A 20,106-nucleotide genomic window follows, 5' to 3' on the forward strand; every position below is an offset into this window, starting at 1 on the left:
TTTTTTTAAATTAGGCAAGAGATGAACCAGAATTCTTGCTTCTATCTAATTACACCTTATGATTGATTTAGATTTATTGTCACATGTACAGAAGTACAGTGAAAAGTATTTTTCTGCTGCCAAGGACAAAAGAATAATCAACAGAGAACATTGACAAATGGTACATCGACAAACAGTGATTGGTTACTGTGCGGAACAAGAGGCCAAGCAAAGCAAATACATGAACAAGAGCAGCATAGGGCGTCGTGATTAGTGTTCTTACAGGGAACAGATCAGTCCGAGGGGGAGTTGTTGAGGAGTCCTGTAGCTGTGGGGAAGAAGCTGTTCCTAGGTCTGGATGTGCGGGTCTTCAAACGTCTGTACCTTCTGCCTGATGGAAGGTTCGAGAAGAAGGCAATGCCTGGGTGGGAGGGGTCTCTGATAATGCTGTCTGCCTTCCTGAGGCAGCGGGAGGTGTAGACAGAATCAATGCGGGTGTGGCAAGCTTGTGTGATGCATTGGTCTGATTTCACAACACTGCAGTTTCTTGCGATCTTGGTCCGAGCAGTTGCCATACCAGGCGGTGATGCAGCTGGGTAGGATGCTCTCTATCGCACATCTGCAGAAGTTTTTGAGAGTCGATGCAGACATGCCAAATTTCTTTAGCTTCCGTATGAAGTAGAGACATTGTTGGGCTTTCTTGACTGTTGCATCAACGTGAGTGGACCAGGACAGACTGTTGATGTTGACCCCAGAAACTTAAGGCTATCGACCATCTCCATTTCGGAGCCACTGATGCAGACAGGAGTGTGTGTCGTGCTACGCTTCCTGAAGTCGATGATCAGTTCCTTGGTTTTTCCAACATTTAGAGAGGTTGCTTTCGGTGCACCATGCAATCAAGTGATTTATCTCCCTCCTGCAGTCTGATTCATCGTTGTTTGAGATATGGCCACCACAGTCGTATCATCCGTAAACTTATAGATTGAGTTGGACTTAAATCTTGCCACGCGGTCATGTGTGTATCGGGAAGACAGTGGAGGACTGAGCACACATCCTTGCGGGGCCCTGATGTTGAGGACTATTGTGGAGGAGGTGCTGTTCCCTATCCTGACAGATTGTGGTCTGTTGGTGAGGAAGTCGAGGATCAAGCTGCACAGGGAGGGGTCAAGTCCAAGATTGTGGAGTTTGGCGATTAGTCTTGTTGGGATAATGGTGTTGAAGCGGAGCTGTAGTCAATGAACAGCAGTCTTACATAGGTGCAGGTGAGGTTTGGCAAGGACAGGATCGAATGCCATTGTGATTGCTGCCTAGCTCATCTTGTCACGGCTCATGTGAAGAATGAATAATTGCGAAAGATATTAGGGCTCCAGCTCCTTATGGAATTGCAGCTGCAAGGGGTGATACAGTGGTCAGCATTGCTGCCTCACGGAGCTAAGGACCAGGGTTTGATCCCAGCCCCAGGTCACTGTCTATGCGGAGTTTGCACATTCTCCCCGTGTCTGCGTGGGTCTCACCCCCACATCCCAAAGATGTGCACGGTAGGTGGATTGGCCACGCTAAGTTGCCTCTTAATTGGAAAAAACATAATTAGGTACTTTATTTTTTTTTTAAAGGATTTGCAGCTGCATGAGAATGAAAATATGACATTTCTTTTCTCCAATTTCAGGGATTCACTTATGTGGCTCCATCAGTACTGGAAAGCGTTAAGGAAAAATTCTCTTTTGAGCCAAAAATCCGTTCACCTCGCAGATTTATTGGCAGTCCTAGGACTCCTGTCAGGTAATTAAATGTTCTTCAGTATGTTCTATATCGGCAATAGACACACACTTTGCACTTGTAGCACAATCCTCTTGTGTTAGTAATAAGTTCCACTCCCTGTAACTGAGATAATGTTACACAAATTAAAACTGGAGGTCAGGATGAAAATATGGGCAATGCATATATAGCTGAACATGAAAATAGAAGTTTTGGGTGTATTCCTCCCTACAATGCCAATGCTGGAATGAGCCCCATGACCCAGCCAGTCTATTACTATTTATTTTCCCCATACGTTCTACTCGAGAGTCCAACCCGATATTTAAACTTTAGTTCTAATTCAGATACTAACTTGCTGTGTGCATTTCTGGCATTTTGTGTTTGAATTTATTTAATGGAGTTTGTGTTTGATTTTGTTGGGTATGTTGAAACGAGTGAATTCCCTACTCCTGATGGGATGCAAGATCTTTATTTTACCCTTGGGGAGTGCATAGCTGGTACGGTCAGCATTGATCATCCATCCTTTGCTGCCCTTAATTGATGCACCTAAGTGATTTGCTAACCCGCATCTGAGGCAGTTAAAGTCAGCCAAACTGGTGTGAAACTGGAGTCACTTACAGGCAAGACTGAAAGAGCAGAAGACCATTCAATCTCAATCCTATTTTGCCATTCCGATATGCATCTTAACTAAAACTCAATTTGCATTCGGATCAATTTATGTCCAGATCATAAAGGCTTTCTGGCATGAAAGTTCCAGATTTCCACTTCCCTTTGTGAATAGATTCTAGTCTCATATTCAGGACTATCACCAGAGGAAATGCTATCTCTCTTACCTATCTATTCAAATCCTTTAATCGCCTTGAACACCTCAATTTGATCACCATTTTAACCTGTTCACAAGGGAATACAAGCCTGGTCTGTGAAACCTGTGCTCATAATTTAACACTTGTAGCCCAGGCAGCTGTCACTTTGGTGAAACGGCATTGGGTAAGTTTGACTGTTATTAGGGCAGCAGAGTGGGGCAGTGGTTAGCACTGCAGCCTCACGGCACCGAGGTTCCAGGTTCGCTCCCAGCTCTGGGTCACTGTCTGTATGGAGTTTGCACATTCTCCCTTTGTTTGCGTGGGTTTCACCCCCACAACCCAAAGATGTGCAGGGTAGGTGGATTGGACACGCTAAATTGCCCCTTAATTGGAAAAAATGAATTGGATTCTCTAAATTTATTTTTAAAAAGCACTGCTGCCTCACGGTGCCGAGGTCCCAGGTCCGATGCCAGCTCTGGGTCACTGTCCGCGTAGACTTTGCATATTCTCCCCGTGTTTGTGTGGGTTTTACCCCTACAACCCAAAAGATGTGCAGGGTAGGTGGATCGGCCACACTAAATTGCCCCTTAATTGGAAAAAATGAATTGGGTACTCTAAATTTATTTTTAAAAACGTTTGGCTGTTATTCTTTTCCAACAAACCTTAGATGCAAATTATATATAGAAACAAAGATAGATCAGAAGTGGTTCTAGGATTTGTAAATAATTCTGCAGACAATCTGCTCAGAACCAGTGATCAAATGTTAATGTTTTAGATAGGCTCCTCGTGCTTTTCAGAAAATTGATTTTATACTTTTGTCACCTGAAGTGTAACATCTACAGGAGTTAATGTTACAAGTAGTAGTTCAGTTACGTCGATTGGGTTGACCGAGCTCCTGTTATAGCTTGTTGTTAAATGGCAGCAGATTGAATCATTCAGCCATCGAGTCCACAACCTCTTCCCTAACCTTCAGTTTATTTTCATCCTCAAATATTTATCCAAATCCCTTTCGAAAGCTAATATTGAATCTATTTCCACTATTCTTTTGGGCAGTGTATTCAAATTCTAACCACCTGTTGTGTAAAAAGATTCTCCTCATGCCACCTCTGTTTTTTTTTAGTCAATTCTTTAAAAATTGCAATGATTTGATGCTTTGGCTCTATCCCTGACCCATGGCCTTTTCAACAAAGAGAGTGGAGACATGCAGAAATTACCCCTGATACATCACTGAGTCACCAAACCCGTACAAGCAAGGCTGACAATAATTAATGATTGCTTCCCGAGTTGGATATATTTCATATTACACAGATGATAGATGATTTATGACGGACAGGACAAAATTAATTTGAATGATTTATTTTGTGACATAAGTAAATCGATACAGAATGTTTTGTGGTGTGATTTCTGTGGAAATGAAATTTTTATCCTCATTGTAGAAGTGTTGCTAATTAAGGATGTAGGTCAGCGAACTGTTGTGTATTCATTTTACAACGGCTGCCCCCGACTGAATAAATCAGAAGCAACCTTTCATTTGTATTTTGATGTTGGCTTAAATTGTCCAGCAAATTCTTAGCATAGCCCTTTTGTTCTGTGGGCATAAATATAAAAGTAATGTTACTGCTCAGAACCAAAAAATTGTTTTAAATATGATAAATATTGTAGATTGAGGAAGTCCCAGCATATGGGACATGAAATGATACTGAGCATGAAGACTGAGAAGATCCCAGGTTTGGTCACCGGTTCAGTTATCTCATACAAGGCAGCAGGAGTGTCCACAACCATATGTTAAAAGGAAAATTAGAGTGTCTATTGATACCTTTGTGTTGGAGGTAGGTTGGGACTTACTGCAGATTTTAGTGAATTTTACAACCAGCAAAGTCTAGTTACCCAACAAACAGTTTGTTTAAATCGCATAGTACAGCAAATGGGAATAATAATCTTTATTAGTGTCACAGGTAGGCTTATATTAACCCGGTAATGAAGTTATTGTGAAAATCCCCAAGACGCCACACTCCAGCGCCTGTTCGGGTACACGGAGGGAGAATTCAGAATGCCCAATTAACCTAACAAACACATCTTTTGGGATTTGTGGGAAGAAACCAGAGGAAACCCATGTAGACACGGGGAGAGCGTGCAGAATCCACACAGTGACCCAAAACGGGAATCGAACCCGGGTCCCTGGGCTGTGAAGCAACAGTGCTAGCCACTGTGCTACCGTGCCACCCATTAATGGTGCCTCTATATACAGCCAGAAACTGCAGCAAAAGTACTCGTGACAGAAACTACATCAATGTTTCCTGATGAAAGTAGCAAAATGCAGTAAGTGGAGGTTCGTTAAATAATACTAATTGTTTATTTTTCCAGCAAATTACTGAGTGCAGGGTAGTCACATAAAAATGATGTGCATACAATGAATCCCAGGTGCTTACAGTGGTACCTCCAAGGTGTGATTGGTGGAGTAATTAACCAGTCATCTTCATTCTGGCAAAAATAATATTATACGCAGCTGAATTATGCAATGTATATCTTCAGGAGAGAAAACTGACTTGATTGTGGGTGGATGAATTATACACATTATATTTCTGCATAAATTGCAGTGCTTTTGAATTATTCATAGAATCCCTGCAGTGCAGAAAGAGGCCATTCAGGCCACCGAGTCTGTACCAACCCTCCGATAGAGCACTCTACCTAGGCCCACTCCCCCGTCCTATACGTGTAACCCTGTGCATTGATCATAGCCAATCCACCTAACCTGCACATCTTTGGATCTTGTGTTATTGGATTAATAATCCAGAGGCCTCGACAGAAAATGAGAGTCTAAATCCTACCAGGATAGTTTAAGGATTTGAATTTGGTTTTCAAAAAATATAGTTCTTAAAAAAAAAAATCTACTGGAAATAAAAAGCTGGTATCAATGAAAGTGACCATGAAACTATCAGATTGTTAAAAAAGCCCCGACTGATTCACTAATGGACAGTGGTCAGCCTGCGGAATTCACTTCTAGGGTTCACGTAGAATTCACATAGAGAAAGAAACTTGTGAACATTCAAGATTAAATAGATAGGTGGATGAAGGTAAAGGGTGTAAATTGACTTGCTTGCATCACGGGTGAATTCCCATTTCCATATTGTAATTTCCAAGTAGCGAAAGCCTAAAATATTCTGAGCTTTATGAGGATTAGCCTTTGTTTTTCCCTCTTATTATGACATGGATTGTAGCTTTTCTTTTTAGGTTTTTGCTTGGCTGTAACAAAAGGTGTACAGGAGTTGCCTCAAATCCAGGTGATCTTGTAGAGTAGTTTGTACAGAATGTTGGACAGTCTTGGTTTAGTTTCCTGCTGCACATATTTTCGTCCAGTATTAATTTAGTTTTGGCCAGGTTGAGCGAATTAATTTCTGTGAATAGTTCACATAATGCCGCTTTATTTTGCAGTCCAGTGAAGTTCTCATCTGCTGAATGCTGGGGCCGGGCAGCCAACATGGAACCACCCAGAGAACGTGGATCATCAGACTACACAATGGATGTCGGGATGGAACAGATGGACGTGACGGTCAGTGGAGAGGCATCCGCTCCACTGCCAATCCGACATCCCATGGGCGTGAGCTCTGTGCCTTTCAAAAAGCAAACGTATCCAGTGCCCCCAAACAGACCAGCACACCTGCGCATGAATCTATGACACCAGGTGAACATGGAAGGAAGGGAAGAAACCAATCATCAATGCAAGACTGCGCTTGTGCGAGCGCTAATCAAGTACAAATGTGAGAGTGTTTTTGGGAGGGTACCAAGCCTCCCTGCTTTCTCTCCCCCAACACCCTCTCAAAAACAACCATGGAAGTCTTGGTTCAGGACAGTTACTCAATGGAAACATATGCATCACTGATGGGGGGAGGGGGGGGGGGGGGTGAAAAAAAGGGAGATTAAAATAATTGGCGGGGTGATGAACATCTTAGTGAGACGCATGTACTGCATCAGTGTAGGGGCACTAATGTCCCACACAGCATTTCACCTCTTGAGGTTCTGCACTAGACGTTAACAGAAAAGTCCCGTGGCTCACCATCATTAATGGTGTTGAAGAAATCTTTCTGCTTAGGTGCCTGATGAACGCAGTATTACCAAAGGCAGAGTTGTTGCACGGCTTTGCCTGAATCTCTCAATCAAACTGCCGCTTGTGTCCAGAGGGTGGGGAAGGGTGCAAAGAATGCTGGGTGTGCCTGCATCCGGAATAGGAAAGATTGCACATTGTCATAATGTTATCAGAGCCCAAAGTCTCAGACACTCAATCTTGTATTGTAACACATTGGAGCCCGCATAAATACAGTTTATGGAAAGAGATCATGGATTAAAAAAGTCTATATGCTACGCTGTAATGCGTACAATGGTGATACAATTGTATTAACTCTTTTGTACATACAAGTCTTAAAAGCTTAAATTTGCTTTGTGTAGACTTAATGTTTGAAGAGGTTTAAAGTTTACCACATTATCTGCCTTTTTTGCCTACTGCAACTATACTCTCTTAGAGCTGTCTATTATCACAGTACTGCAATAGATCTGTCTTTTTTTTAAAAAAAGGGTAATACCATCTCCCAAGAGTGCCACCAAATAGGTGGTGATGTGCAACCAGCACTTTAATATCTGGCCCATTTGCGTTTCCTCAAGTTTAATCTTTTCTCCTTTTTACCCCCGTTAAAATTCACTGTTGTTCTCTTTAGAAATATGTTAACATGCTGGTACCCATGCCGCATATTTCTAGTGCAGTAGGCCCAATGCTGGTGTTCCTCCAATCGGCTGGATGTGGTAAGTATAAGGAGGAGATGAAGGAATTAAATTTTTAGACTCAAAAATCTTCCCTTCCTACATTCAAGCTCCTCAAAAGAGTCTGAAATTAAGTGTTGGCACCCTCACGTGGATAAACTGTGGCTCTGAGCAGGATGCTGCATCAAGCCCATCTATAAGATATGTTTTCCACAGCTACGGTACTTGTCTAATGTGTGTTCTGATTCCGTCATGCTATGTTCTAAACTTTCATGTCTGAATGTGTGGAGTGTAGTGTGTGCTGAAATTGTTTTCTTTTTACAAGCTGTTTTTTCCCCCACACCTGTCTCTTCTATTGAAATCAGTTGAGCCATAGGATACAAGCCATAAATGTCTTTACGCACGGAAAGGCAATCTGGCATGCCACAGGCCTTTTTCTGAGTACAAACCTATATGACAGCTTAAATCTTAAATCAAAGCTTAAAAGCAGCTGTTATATATACAGACTTTCATAGAGAGACATGAAAATGCAGTTCAGAAGCCATTCATTTCAGTGATTTTTATTGTCTTGCTAAATTTATAAATATTTAATCCCATTTCTTGTCCTTTGGATTGAAGAACTGTGTTCTCGTTAATTTAGGCTACTTGAATTTTGAATTTGTTTTGCTAAAGAAATTCCAGGACTTGATCATTATCTAAAGGATCATCTTTCCCAAACCTACATCATTAACAGCATTTTGCTTCTAGAAATGGATTAAAAGTCTTTCTTGGATGCTTCCCGACGTTTCTCAAGTAGAAAATCATGGCAAATGAAATGGCCTTACTGTGGGCAGAGTATACCAGCCTGAGGCATAAGAAATGGTAGCAAGAGACCACAGATTGGAGAGAGGAAATGGCTTCTTAAATGTGTTCAACCCTAAAGTTCGGTTTTATTTAGGACCTTAATTGCTGACTCCACCTTTTTATTTTCTCCCCTGCAATAATTCCATTGTGTTTTAAAGGCACGTGTTTTAAATAATCTCAAATCATATTATCCTGTTCTATTTTTCAGCAAAACTTTAGCTGAGAATTCCACTCCTGATTTGGGAAAACATGCAGGCAATTTGGGTCTTGCAACACAACATGAGTACCATTTTTAATTCTCAGTGTTATAGAAGTGGAAAGATTCGTGTTCTGGCATCGGACTTGCGCTGATCAGCCTATAATTTGCTGCAGAAACCTCAAGCTTCAGTACCGGATATTCAAACTTGCTGACACATGCTTGAATTTGTGATGCTGAGCGCATCACCCAATCAATCACACACCTTGGAACTGTCCACTTGACTCAGAAAATATGTGCCCAAGCTAGCATGCACACTCGATGACAACCTTGAAGTTGAGCATATTTGTCCAATCAGTCAACAAAAAATGCTAAGTATCATCATTGTTTTCTGTTCACTTCTCATGTTTAACTCCCACCAAAACTGCCTTCCTCAGCTTTGTTTGAAAATGGCCTTCTCTTAATCCGTGCTGCTGACTGTATATTAATTTGCCATAAAAGTCCTTTTACAGTTAATCAAGGCTATAATTCAGACTTAACTGCTCTAAAAGTTGCCGCAGTTGCACTTGGTTAAATTTTCTTTGGGCTGATTTGAAATGTTCAGCTCAAGAAATATCAAAATTTGCTCTTTGGCAAGGTTGCTGTGTGATCAGCTGGCAGGGCACGCATTGAAGTGCGGGTGGCATCTCTCCTCCTCTTCTCTCTCTCTCTCTCTCTTTCCCCCTGCCCTGCCGCTGATTCACACATCAGCTCCTCATGGTGACACGACAGATTGGATTTTTTAATTTAAAAAGTTTGTGGTTTGTGGTCCCATCACTGCTGCAGCGCAAGTGGCTCCCAACAAATTGGCGTACCCGACTGAGATTGAACCATTTGGCATGGTCAGCTTGTATGTAATGCACTTAATGCGGTGTCATGTGAGAATTGGTTTGGAGCAATTTTAACAAGCTTCCTGTGTGAGATGCTGTGAAACTGTAAACTCCCAGAAGTAGCCACATTTGTCAGCAAACATCCTCGAGGAAGAGGGCAGTTGTGCTCTTAACTCGAAAGCTCAGTTGAAGTCATGATTTTTTTTACCGAAGTTTTAAACTTAACATCTTAAGTTTACAAAGGCATAACTACCTCTCACCTTCGTTATTCAACTTTTTTCAATGACTTCAAAAACTGTCTTTTTTGTATTTTAGTGCTGAAACCTGTAAATTTCTATTTAACTCTATATAAAAACAATCAACAAAGGCTGAAGCCCAGTGTATACACCTCCCTTCAAATCTACTGTTATTAATAATGAAAGAGATACTCTCTGTACAATCAGGTCTGTTGTTTCTGAGTATGTCCAGTTCCATTATGTGATGATGGGTATGGAGAATTTGCAAAGATTTTTGGATTGAATTCCATGATTCCATTCATTTTTGAATATAATCTGAAAAGCCAGAGGCCATGAATGAATGCACTCGTATAATTGAATATTCCCATTGCCCAAGTAACTTGTTTCTATATTTCAGCATACAAATCAAATCAGTTACCTGTGTTATATCTGAGAAATAATGTCTGCTTAACCTATAAATGCATCCAAAAAATGACAGTTTTATAAATGTCAAGTTCTAAGTAATTTTGAAACAAATTTCCTTTGAGTGTACTGGAAATTGGGCCTCTTAGCTCAGACGGGCTATTATGCCTTGGATGACTTTGCTGAATCATTAAAATTGGATCATGCACTTGCTAGGAGCTGGGAAATGGGTTGCAGGTGCCCTGGGCTGTGGCCACGAGAGCTGACATGCTGGATGTAGCAAGGCTGAGAGAACAGTGGCTGCATGTTCCCCATCACTTGTCTCATTGTGTTCCGTAAGCACTGCATGATGGGAGTGGATCTATCGGATTATCAAAAGATGCATTTACCCAATGGACTATTTGGGAAGGTTGGGTGGGTGGGGGGGGGGGAGAATAGACTTGCTATGTGGATCATGCTAGTTGACATTTTGTCATACATCAGTACCGCTTCACATCCACTGTTGACCGATCACCGAAAATAGCAATGAATCACTTAGTTCTGCAGTTAGTCTCTCGCCTTCTATGATTCTTTATTTAGCAATCTGCAATCATGTAAAGGCCAATATGTTTTTCAAGATTGTAATTACAGAGCACTAAAACGCATGTTGGAATGAGTTTTGGTGTCATTTATTAAATAAAATCCAACACTTACAAAGAATTGTGCTGAACTTTATCTCAGTTTAAGATTTTTGTATCATGAGCTTTTTGTGACATCTGGGGAACTTTCTTAAAAGTATTGAACACCTCAGTTTAAGGAGCTATAATTAAAGTCTGCTTTGGCTTTAATTCGATTCTTTCAAATGCTAACTTTTACAGCCTGATCTCTTTTTCTCTCTTCTCTCCCCCCCCCCCCATTTTGAAAAAGTCTAGAGGAGTTAAGTTTTGGGGGGGGGGGGGGGTGTTTCGCATCTTGATTCATTGTAATGGTTGGATTTCTGAAGGGCTATAGACAGTTTACAAACATTTGCTGAGTGACTTAAATTGATGTCTGATCTTCTGACGGGCGATATAGCATCAGGGAGAATGTCCTTGAGAATAAACTTGCTAAAACGCCCATTTGGATAATTCAACTCGCAATTGATTGTAATTCCCCTACCATTGGCCGACATGCTCACTGTGTATGATTCATGTACATAGCCGTGGCCACTAGTACAGTGGTGTAGGGATTCTTTTAAGAGAGGTGCACAATCAATTTTGCATGCAGGTAATAGTTTCGTAGAACTCTTGTCTTGCCCTGAACTTTTAATGAGTTGGTATTTGGATATGTTGTTCAGAAAGAACAAGGAGTTTCTGCCCTCACCACACACCGTTCCCCAAACACTTCTTGCGGTGGTCTTTCCTCAGACTGGGGGGGGGGGGGGGGGGGGGGGGGGAGAGAGAGGCATCCAACACTTTATTGGGGGAGGGGAGGCTGAAAACACATTTCCGTTCTGATGTTTTTAGTCATGGTGGACACTTGGGTTCATGTCAAGTTCAAACTATGCAAATTACTCCCCCCCCCCCCCCCCAACCCGTTCTATTTTTTTTGTAAATAATGAAAAGGCTCAAACTCAATATAGATTTAATTTCAAAATTGGGCTTTGTATTTCAACAGATTTATAAATGTTTGGGTCGATCCTTATTTTTGTATAATAGGTTTGCAATTTAATTGTAGTGCAAACATTTTGTAAATTGCTTCCTCCCTCCCCTGGGGGTTTATTTTGTAGATTTATTGGTTTCTTTGTCATTTTTAACTCTTAAATTTGTGGAGAAGTGGGGAGAGATATCAATTTGTTTTTTAATCAAAGCTTTAAAACTTTTATGAATGTATAGTCTTTATAGGCTACTAAATTTATTTTTGTCTGTAAATGTGGCGATGGACGCTGCCATAATGTTTATTCGGGTTTGCTCATTAGATGAAGAGGTAGAAATTCATGTAGACGTATTCGTACTTCACCAATAGCTTGCCACCCACCGCTACGCGGTTGGTGCAGCGCTCCAGTGTGTGAGCAGTGGGTTGGATCGCTGCAAAGCTGTCAACTCCATCCCTTGCGGGAAGATCCAACCCACTGCGATTGGCTTGGATGGTCAACAGCTGTGTCCACACTTCAGCTGTATCATTCTCTCGATTTGCCTTGTTCCTGGTGGGGAAACCTGGGGCCTAGGACCTGGAATAAGAATCTTAGTCTCACTCTAAAGTTTAGTAAAAAACCTCGATCGGGTTTTATATTATAACTTTATAACTTCAAAACTGTCTTGTACCAATGTTGTAGTGTAACATTGGAGCCTAAACAAATTGTTTTGGGTCTTTAGACAGTTCTGAAAATATAAATATTCTAAAACTGCATTTTTAAAAAATCATTTCAATTTAAATGTTGCAAAGAACAGGGAAGTGCGTGCCTGTTTGTTTCTTCCTGGTGATATTTTTGGCATGAACTAACGAGTGCTTGAATTATCATTGTGGTTAAGCTCCAAGTGTACTCACTTTCTCTAGGAATATCGTCAAGCAAGTGATGAAATTCATCTTAACCTGTGGTAATTTGCTCGATTAATGACGGGGAATTAATAATCAGTTTGTGTCCAGTTCACCCTCGCACCTCTTCTACAGCAGCCTCACCCACACTGGAAATCAAAACCAAACTAGTAGACCCACCCTTTCTCACCAACTGATAGCTGCAAGGCACTGGATTAGTTCAGGGTTCACGCTATTATTGGCTTTGTTAACATATGTGAGTGCATCATGTTGTTTTACCTGCTTTATTTTTAAAGAAAGATGACTGAATTTTAGAACAAAGGCATGAGCTCAAGGATTCAATACAATGAATTTCTTACCTCTGCCCTGATAGATGCGGAATTGATCACAGGCTTCCACAGGAATGGGAAATCAAAGGCTGTGAGGCAGTGAGGTTATTCTTGTGAAACTACTTGCACCTGTCCAGGATGCGCCATTGGCAGCTCCCTTGAAGCAAAGCCAGAAAAGGACAGCTCCAAAACATTAAAACCATGGAATCCTTAAAAGTATTGTATAGCGATGCAAGTTTTTTTTTGTGCCTTTCACCTTTCTGTTGCTGGGAAGCACCATTAGCCTTCCAATGACTCCACCAACTCCATTCGTAAAAAATTAGCTTTGGTTTGCCATTTTGCTCTGGAGGGCAACACAGTTGAACTCTACTGTCCAGTTACCCCACACACGTATTTACACTAAATGGTCACAGACCCACAACACCCTCCTGCCCAGCACCTCAACTCCACCCCTTTGAGGACAATGAGGTCAAGTTAACTGAATCAGTACAAATAAGGGATTGAGGTTTTCACACTGCTCCCATGTATGTTTCGCTGCCATATTATGTGCAGTGTTCTCTCGCTGGTTCTTTAATCATCTTTTAATCAGAGCAGTAATTTGGAAACAATTGTATTGCATGAATCTTCTCATATTTGAGATGCAGCAGAATCCTTCCCGATTTATTCGAGTCATTATTGCCATAATCTTTGTTTCATTACTGTCTGTAATCTTACTTGCTGGCCAAGTATTGCAATTAGCTTCATCATTTAATATCCATTTGATGTGATGGCATGATGGATTGTCTGTATAATGTAATGTTCCACAGACTAGAACGTAGGTTCATTCATGCCCTCAGTTGGAAGGTCCTGAAGCCCCATGTAGAGGCCTGGTGCTCTGCAACAGAAGGAAGATTGAGACGCTAGACATCCTATGCTGCTACTCGTACACAGATCTGAGACCAGTTTGCCTGCTGATCTGAAAAAGTAGGGCACAAGAAAAGGGGAATATGACACCTTGTTTTTAAAAAATATATATAATTTCATCATCTCCGCAATGTGCTAAGTTTAAAAAGTTAAGAGTGCTCCTTGGGTATGGTGAACATGATTCAACTGTTGAGTACAAAGGCATTCCCTTCTAATCTTTTTTTTGGATGAACTCATGGTGCAGTGAATAATCTAATTGTGTGACCAGCTGTCCTCTGCAATATACTTTTATCCATATCTGATTATCTCTCAATCTTATTTGCATAAACTTCATAGATACTTTTATAGTTATCTTGTTGCAGAACTATGCAGAAAAACTGCAAATGCTGGAAACCTGAAATAGAAATGACTAGAAAAGCACAGCACATCACAATCTGTCAGGACTGACATTTTGAATATGACCTCAGTTTATTACTAAGGGTCCCATCCAAAGTGTTAGTCAATCTTTTTGTCATTATCTTTGTCTCATGAGATTGCAAACTTGAAGGCTTCAACAAAAGGGAAGTCTTATCTATTTTTTTTGTTTTGCAATAGCCTCATTTGAAGCCTTTTTCCTCTCCCAACTAAACCAAAACACCGTGCACTGGATTATAAGGGACTGGATGATATTGCTTTTTGGGTTGGATATGAATGTTATAATGCTGTACATACAAATATCAGGGAATTCCTAAAGTTATCAAGGGGTTTCATATTTATTTTGTGCTTTATTCAAACTATAGCCAACCTCCGTGCAGATACTTTCAATTGATCATCCATCAGGATATCTTTTTTTAATTGAAAAATAATTTGTAGGATAAGTGAAGGGCACAATTAGCCTGTCAATCAAGTCTCAAATGCTTAAACACAGAAAGCGGGCTTCATATTTGTTGAATGGTCTTATTGTATAACCACTGTGGGCATTGATTTTTGACTTGTACCATCATTACGTATACCAGCATGTAAAGACGTTCAAAGCCAATACTTATGCAAATTCTGACAATAGAACTGTAGCAACCCAGATTGTTGGCTATTTGTGGCTCAATTGTGACTGTTACAGATATTGAAGAGGTCTACCTTAATTGTGAAGTTACCATTCTTGCATTTGTTGAATGAATTGGAGTTGGGGATTGGGATGAATGACTTTGTAAAGCTACGGTTGGCAGCTGTGCTGGTGGAAGCCAGAGCCCATTTACTATGACTGGTAACGCCAACATTTCCGGCTTGCCTCGATCATATGCATGTGGCATGTGGAGATTGCCAAATTTCTAGTGACCAGCAAAGAGACAAACCACAATATTTTACCAACATTGTGTAAACTAGTTAATGTAAACCGTTTCAAAGGGAGGCTGAATGTGGTAGCAACTGCTGAATGTATTGTGATGACCAATTTTCACTTTATTGAAGCCACTTATCACGGAGTCGTTAAATTTATCTTGCTTTCTACAATCATCTGTATTTGTGGCCACTTATGTAGCAGATTGTCAAACAGATAGTTGCACATGTTGATTATTGATTAAGGTTAATGGTATAAGAAATAGATATTATAAAAGCAACGCAGGTAAAAAGGGTATTCCCCGAAAGTGTGATGGAACTATAATTGCAGCTGAATTTTTGCTAAATTAGGGCTTCAGAACTTTTGACAGCTTTTCTTATTTTTAAAATAAATTTAGAGTAGCCAATTATTTTTATTTTCCAATTAAGTGGCCAATCCACCTAACCAGCACATTTTTGGGTTGTGGGTGTGAAACCCACACAGACATGGGGAGAATGTGCAAACTCCACACAGAGTGACCCAGGGCCGGGATTCGAACCCGGGCCCTCAGCACCACAAGCCCAGTGCTAACCACTGCGCCACATGCCACATTTGACAACTTTTCTGACTCTAATGCATTCACAAGTACCAGAGAACTGTACAACCTGCAGCCACCCCGATCTGGGAGTATGTTCAGATGCCATCTCCCAATTAGATTAAAGGAATTCAGCTGGAGAAAGTTGGTGTTTTTAGTGGAACTTAAGAGTGGTAGGATATCACTATTGCCATTATATTTGTTATGCTGTGCTTGACTGGATGTCTCAGTAGGACACCCTTCTTTCATGTTCAATTGGCATTTTGAGCATTCATTTGACAATAGTTGCATGGACAATCCTGTTGGTTACAACAAGGAGTAGGACAATTCAATTCTGCACAATAATTAACATAAAACTCGAGGTTAAACAATCTTTGTCCCACCTATGATTCCAACTCCCGAAAAAAAAAGCACAAGTATCTCACCCTAACATTTTATATGTAGAACATTGTATCTGATCTTGGATGACTTTTCCCCTCCTCCAAGATCGGTATTTTGGCACGGTGCTTTACTGCTAAAGAATCTTGCCTCATTATGCCGCTAGGACTACGTTATTTAGTTGCCTGAGTAAAAATGGTGTGACGCTACATTTTTTTCTCTCCATGCTAATCATCTTGTATCTAATCAGCTGTATTACTGAAATAAAACTTGGTCAATGAATGAACAGCTGTAAAATCCCATTAAAGGTAAAGTTGAATGAACCTAGTCTTTGTTTTGTTTGTTTGCGATTGGGTTTTAGGTTACAAATGATATAATGATGGCAGTCACTGAATTTGGCAATTGAGACCACATAACATGACCATCAGGCACGGTGTTCAGATGAACTTGAATTCATTTTTAATATATATATCACAATTGTCATAATATCTTTATTGTCACAAGTAGGCTTACATTAACACTGCATGAAGTTACTGTGAAAAGCCCCTAGTCACCACATTCCAGCGCCTGTTCGGGTACATAGAGGGGGAATTTAGAATGTCCAAATGATCTAACAGCACGTCTTTCGGAAACCGGTGTACCCAGAGGAAACCCACGCAGACACGGGGAGAATGTGCAGACTCCGCACAGTGATCCAAGCCGGATTTGGAACCTGGGTCTCTGGCGCTGCGATTACAGTATCAATCCATTGCCAACAAATAATGTACATTTACAAGTACTTGGGGCAAAGTAACTGATTTAAGGAATAGGTCCTTTGACCTGCGCATGGATTCCTGCAGTGCTGTTTCTTTAAACCATTGGATTTGCTTTTGATTTGTTTTACTTCAAGCTGGGGTTGTGAGATATAGAGGAATCTTACTCCTTAATGCAAAGAGCCTGGACTAATGTGCAGTCAATTCCAGCCCACTTCTATAAAATCCCTACAGTGCAGAAGGAGGTCATGTGGCCCATCAAGTGTGCACAGATCCTCCGAAAGAGCACCCTACCTCGGCCCAATCCCAGTAACCCCACCTAAACTTTTGACAATAGGGGGCAACCGAGCATGGCCAATGCAGCCAACCCGCACATCTTGGAATTCAGAGCACCCAGAGGAAACCCACGCAGGCACGGAGAATATGCAAACGCCTCGCACAGTCACCCAAAGTCTGAATCGGACCGAGGTCACTGACACTGAGGCAACAGTGCTAACCACGGCCACCCACAGTTACAACACGGGTGAAATTAGATTGTATTTTAAAATGCCTAAGATCCTTGGTTGAGACCAATAAACTAGTCACCAGGTTGTAACTTTAAAACACAAAAGCTTTTATTATGTTAAGTATGATTAAACGGACAGTAGTTGCAACTGACTACCTACTACCCTTTGTAAACCATATCCCCCTCTTCCTAACTCTCCCCATTGTCTACACACAAGCAACACAGGAGGGAAAGGGTGGTACATCCTTCTAGGCTTGAGATGGTTTTCTTGACTAGGTTGTCGACTTTCTCTGCAGCTTCTGCATCATTTCAGGTTTACAGCAAAGGATGTGCCAGGCACCTGCTACTTTCAGAACGGCAGAGCCGTTCTTTCACTTCAGCAAGCAGGAGAGAGACACCATCCCTTTCACTTCCAAGGTCTAAACGCTTCTGCTCCTTTCTCTGGTGCAGGAACCAATCACTGATCGTTGGCTGACAGAACGCTGGCCAACCCATCAGTTGCCAGTTAGCAAATTAAACCAAGTCCCTCCAAAGCTGGTTCCTATGATCCAGTGCTGAGGAGTCTGACTTCCTTCCAAAATACAAAACCTGGGAAGTGATCTGGCTGCTTCAACTTTGAGATTTCTGCTTTAACGGCATATCCTGGTTATGGGTCCACGGACCAAAAATAACAATAAAAGAAATGGGAACTAAGGATTCTTACACATTTATGACTTTAGTTGAAAAAGGATGAATATGTTCGCATGTTTCTGATCTCATTTGTTACAATGTGGGAGGTACCTGTCAAACAACTCGCAGCTACTTCAATAGGGTGATCTGATGGTGACACTATGGAGAAAATAGGGATTATCCCTGATGGACAGAAAATTGGAACATTGCCTAACCAACATACCAGTCAGCAGCCTGGGGTGAGTTTACCAGCAGAGTATCCAGTGAAGAAAAGGACCATGGCATAGGGGAAAAACATAACACTGCAGAGGATAACGTGGAAAATAAAATAATGCATATTGTTTAAAACATAAGTAGAATTGTTAACTAATATTACAAGTTTCTTGAATGTAATCAGTCATAATGACACTGAACATCTCATGATATCAAGAATGCATATTTCAATGTCTTGATTGAAATCTGAATTTTGAATGGTCAGTAACCTAGCAGTAGTGAAAGCCTTACTACTGTTCTAAATCATTTATGACCTCCACAAGCTCTGGCCCTAGAGGTCCCAGCTTCAGACTGCACCATCTTGATAATGGGTGGCAGCATTCTGAATTGGCAAACTACTATGTCATTGAGGAAGTAGCAATGGTGGGCGGGCAGACATTCAACCACAGTTGGGGTATTCTGTCCAATTCTGGCACAAAAAGATTTGCAAGACAAGCCTGCGCGACCATGCTGTCCGTCTAAACTAAAATCTTCTACATTTCTGGAGTCCGTATCCCTCTATTCCCATCCTATTCATGTATTTGCAAGATGCCCCTTAAACATCACTATCGTCCCTGCTTCCACCACCTCCTCCGGCAGCGAGTTCCAGGCACCCACTACCCTCTGTGTAAAAAAAACTTGCCTCGTACATCTCCACTAAACCCTGCCCCTCGCACCTTAAACCTATGCCCCCTAGTAATTGACCCCTCTACCCTGGGGAAAAGTCTCTGACTATCCACTCTATTTATGCCGCTCAGTTTTGTAGACCTCTATCAGGTCGCCCCTCAATCTCCGTCGTTCCAGTGAGAACAAACCAAATTTATTCAACCTCTCCTCATAGCTAATGCCCTCCATACCAGGCAACATCCTGGTAAATCCCTTCTGCATCATACAAACACCTTTGTCCAAAGGATGCCGAATAACGACGAGTCCGAATACAGGAGGGAGATAGAGAACCTAGTGGAGTGGTGTAACGACAACAATCTCTCCCTCAATGCCAGCATAACTAAAGAGCTGGTCATCGACTTCGGAAGCAAAGTACTGTACACACCCCTGTCAGCATCAACGGGGCCGAGGTGGAGATGGTTCGCAGTTTCAAATTCCTAGGGGTGCACATCACCAAAAATCTGTCCTGGTCCACTCACGTCGACGCTATCACCAAGAAAGCACAACAGCGCCTATACTTCCTCAGGAAACTAAGGAAATTCGGCATGTCCACATTAGCCCTTACCAACTTTTACAGATGCACTATAGAAAACATCCTATCGGGCTGCACCACAGCCTGGTATGGCAACTGCTCGGCCCAGGACCGCAAGGAACTTCAGAGAGTCGTGAATACCGCCCAGTCCATCACACGAACCTGCCTCCCATCCGTTGACTCCATCTACACCTTTCGCTGCCTGGGGAAAGCGGGCAGCATAATCAAAGATCCCTCCCACCCGGCTTACTCACTTTTCCAACTTCTTCCATCGGGCAGGAGATACAGAAGTCTGAGAACACGCACGAACAGACTCAAAAACAGCTTCTTCCCCACTGTCACCAGACTCCTAAATGACCCTCTTATGGACTGACCTCATTAACACTACACCCTGTATGCTTCAACCGATGACGATGCTTATGTAGCTACATTGTATATCTTGTGTTGCCCTATTATGTATTCTAATGTATTTTATTGTATTTTCTTGAATTTTGTTTAATTCCTTTTTCTTCCATGTACTGAATGATCTGTTGAGCTACTTGCAGAAAAATACTTTTCACTGTACCTCGGTACACGTGACAATAAACAAATCCAATCCAATCAAAAATGAACCTAACTATAGGCTTTATCCTTCCAGGCACAGAAATATTATCTGGGGCTGGTTTAGCACAGGGCTAAATTGCTGGCTTTGAAAGCAGACCAAGGCAGGCCAGCAGCACGGTTCAATTCCTGTACCAGCCTCCCCGAACAGGCGCCGGAATGAGGTGACTAGGGGCTTTTCACAGCCTACTTGTGACAATAAGCGATTTTCATTTAATTTAATTTTCGTATTAAATTGAACCCACTTAAAACTATCCCTTATATTTTGTGTTTGCCTGCACAAATATAAATCCCTTGGAACTACCT

General features: G+C 41.5%; 1 protein-coding gene across 2 annotated transcripts in view; it reads left to right on the forward strand.

Annotated features, from left to right (window-relative positions):
• The window catches only part of LOC119975115 (ribosomal protein S6 kinase beta-1-like), a 79,224-nt gene extending 72,126 nt beyond the window's left edge, over positions 1-7,098 (forward strand). Inside the window, exons 14-15 of one of the 2 annotated variants that reach the window (XM_038814660.1) lie at positions 1,646-1,758; positions 5,970-7,098. In XM_038814660.1, the coding sequence (XP_038670588.1) occupies positions 1,646-1,758; positions 5,970-6,213 (357 nt within the window). In that variant the 3' untranslated portion in view covers positions 6,214-7,098. The remainder of the gene's footprint in view (positions 1-1,645; positions 1,759-5,969) is intronic. The other variant, XM_038814661.1, reaches the window with a different exon arrangement.
• The last annotated feature ends 13,008 nt before the right edge of the window (positions 7,099-20,106 follow it).

The sequence above is a fragment of the Scyliorhinus canicula genome, chromosome 12 (assembly GCF_902713615.1).
Source record: "Scyliorhinus canicula chromosome 12, sScyCan1.1, whole genome shotgun sequence".
NCBI classification, from domain to species: domain Eukaryota; kingdom Metazoa; phylum Chordata; class Chondrichthyes; order Carcharhiniformes; family Scyliorhinidae; genus Scyliorhinus; species Scyliorhinus canicula.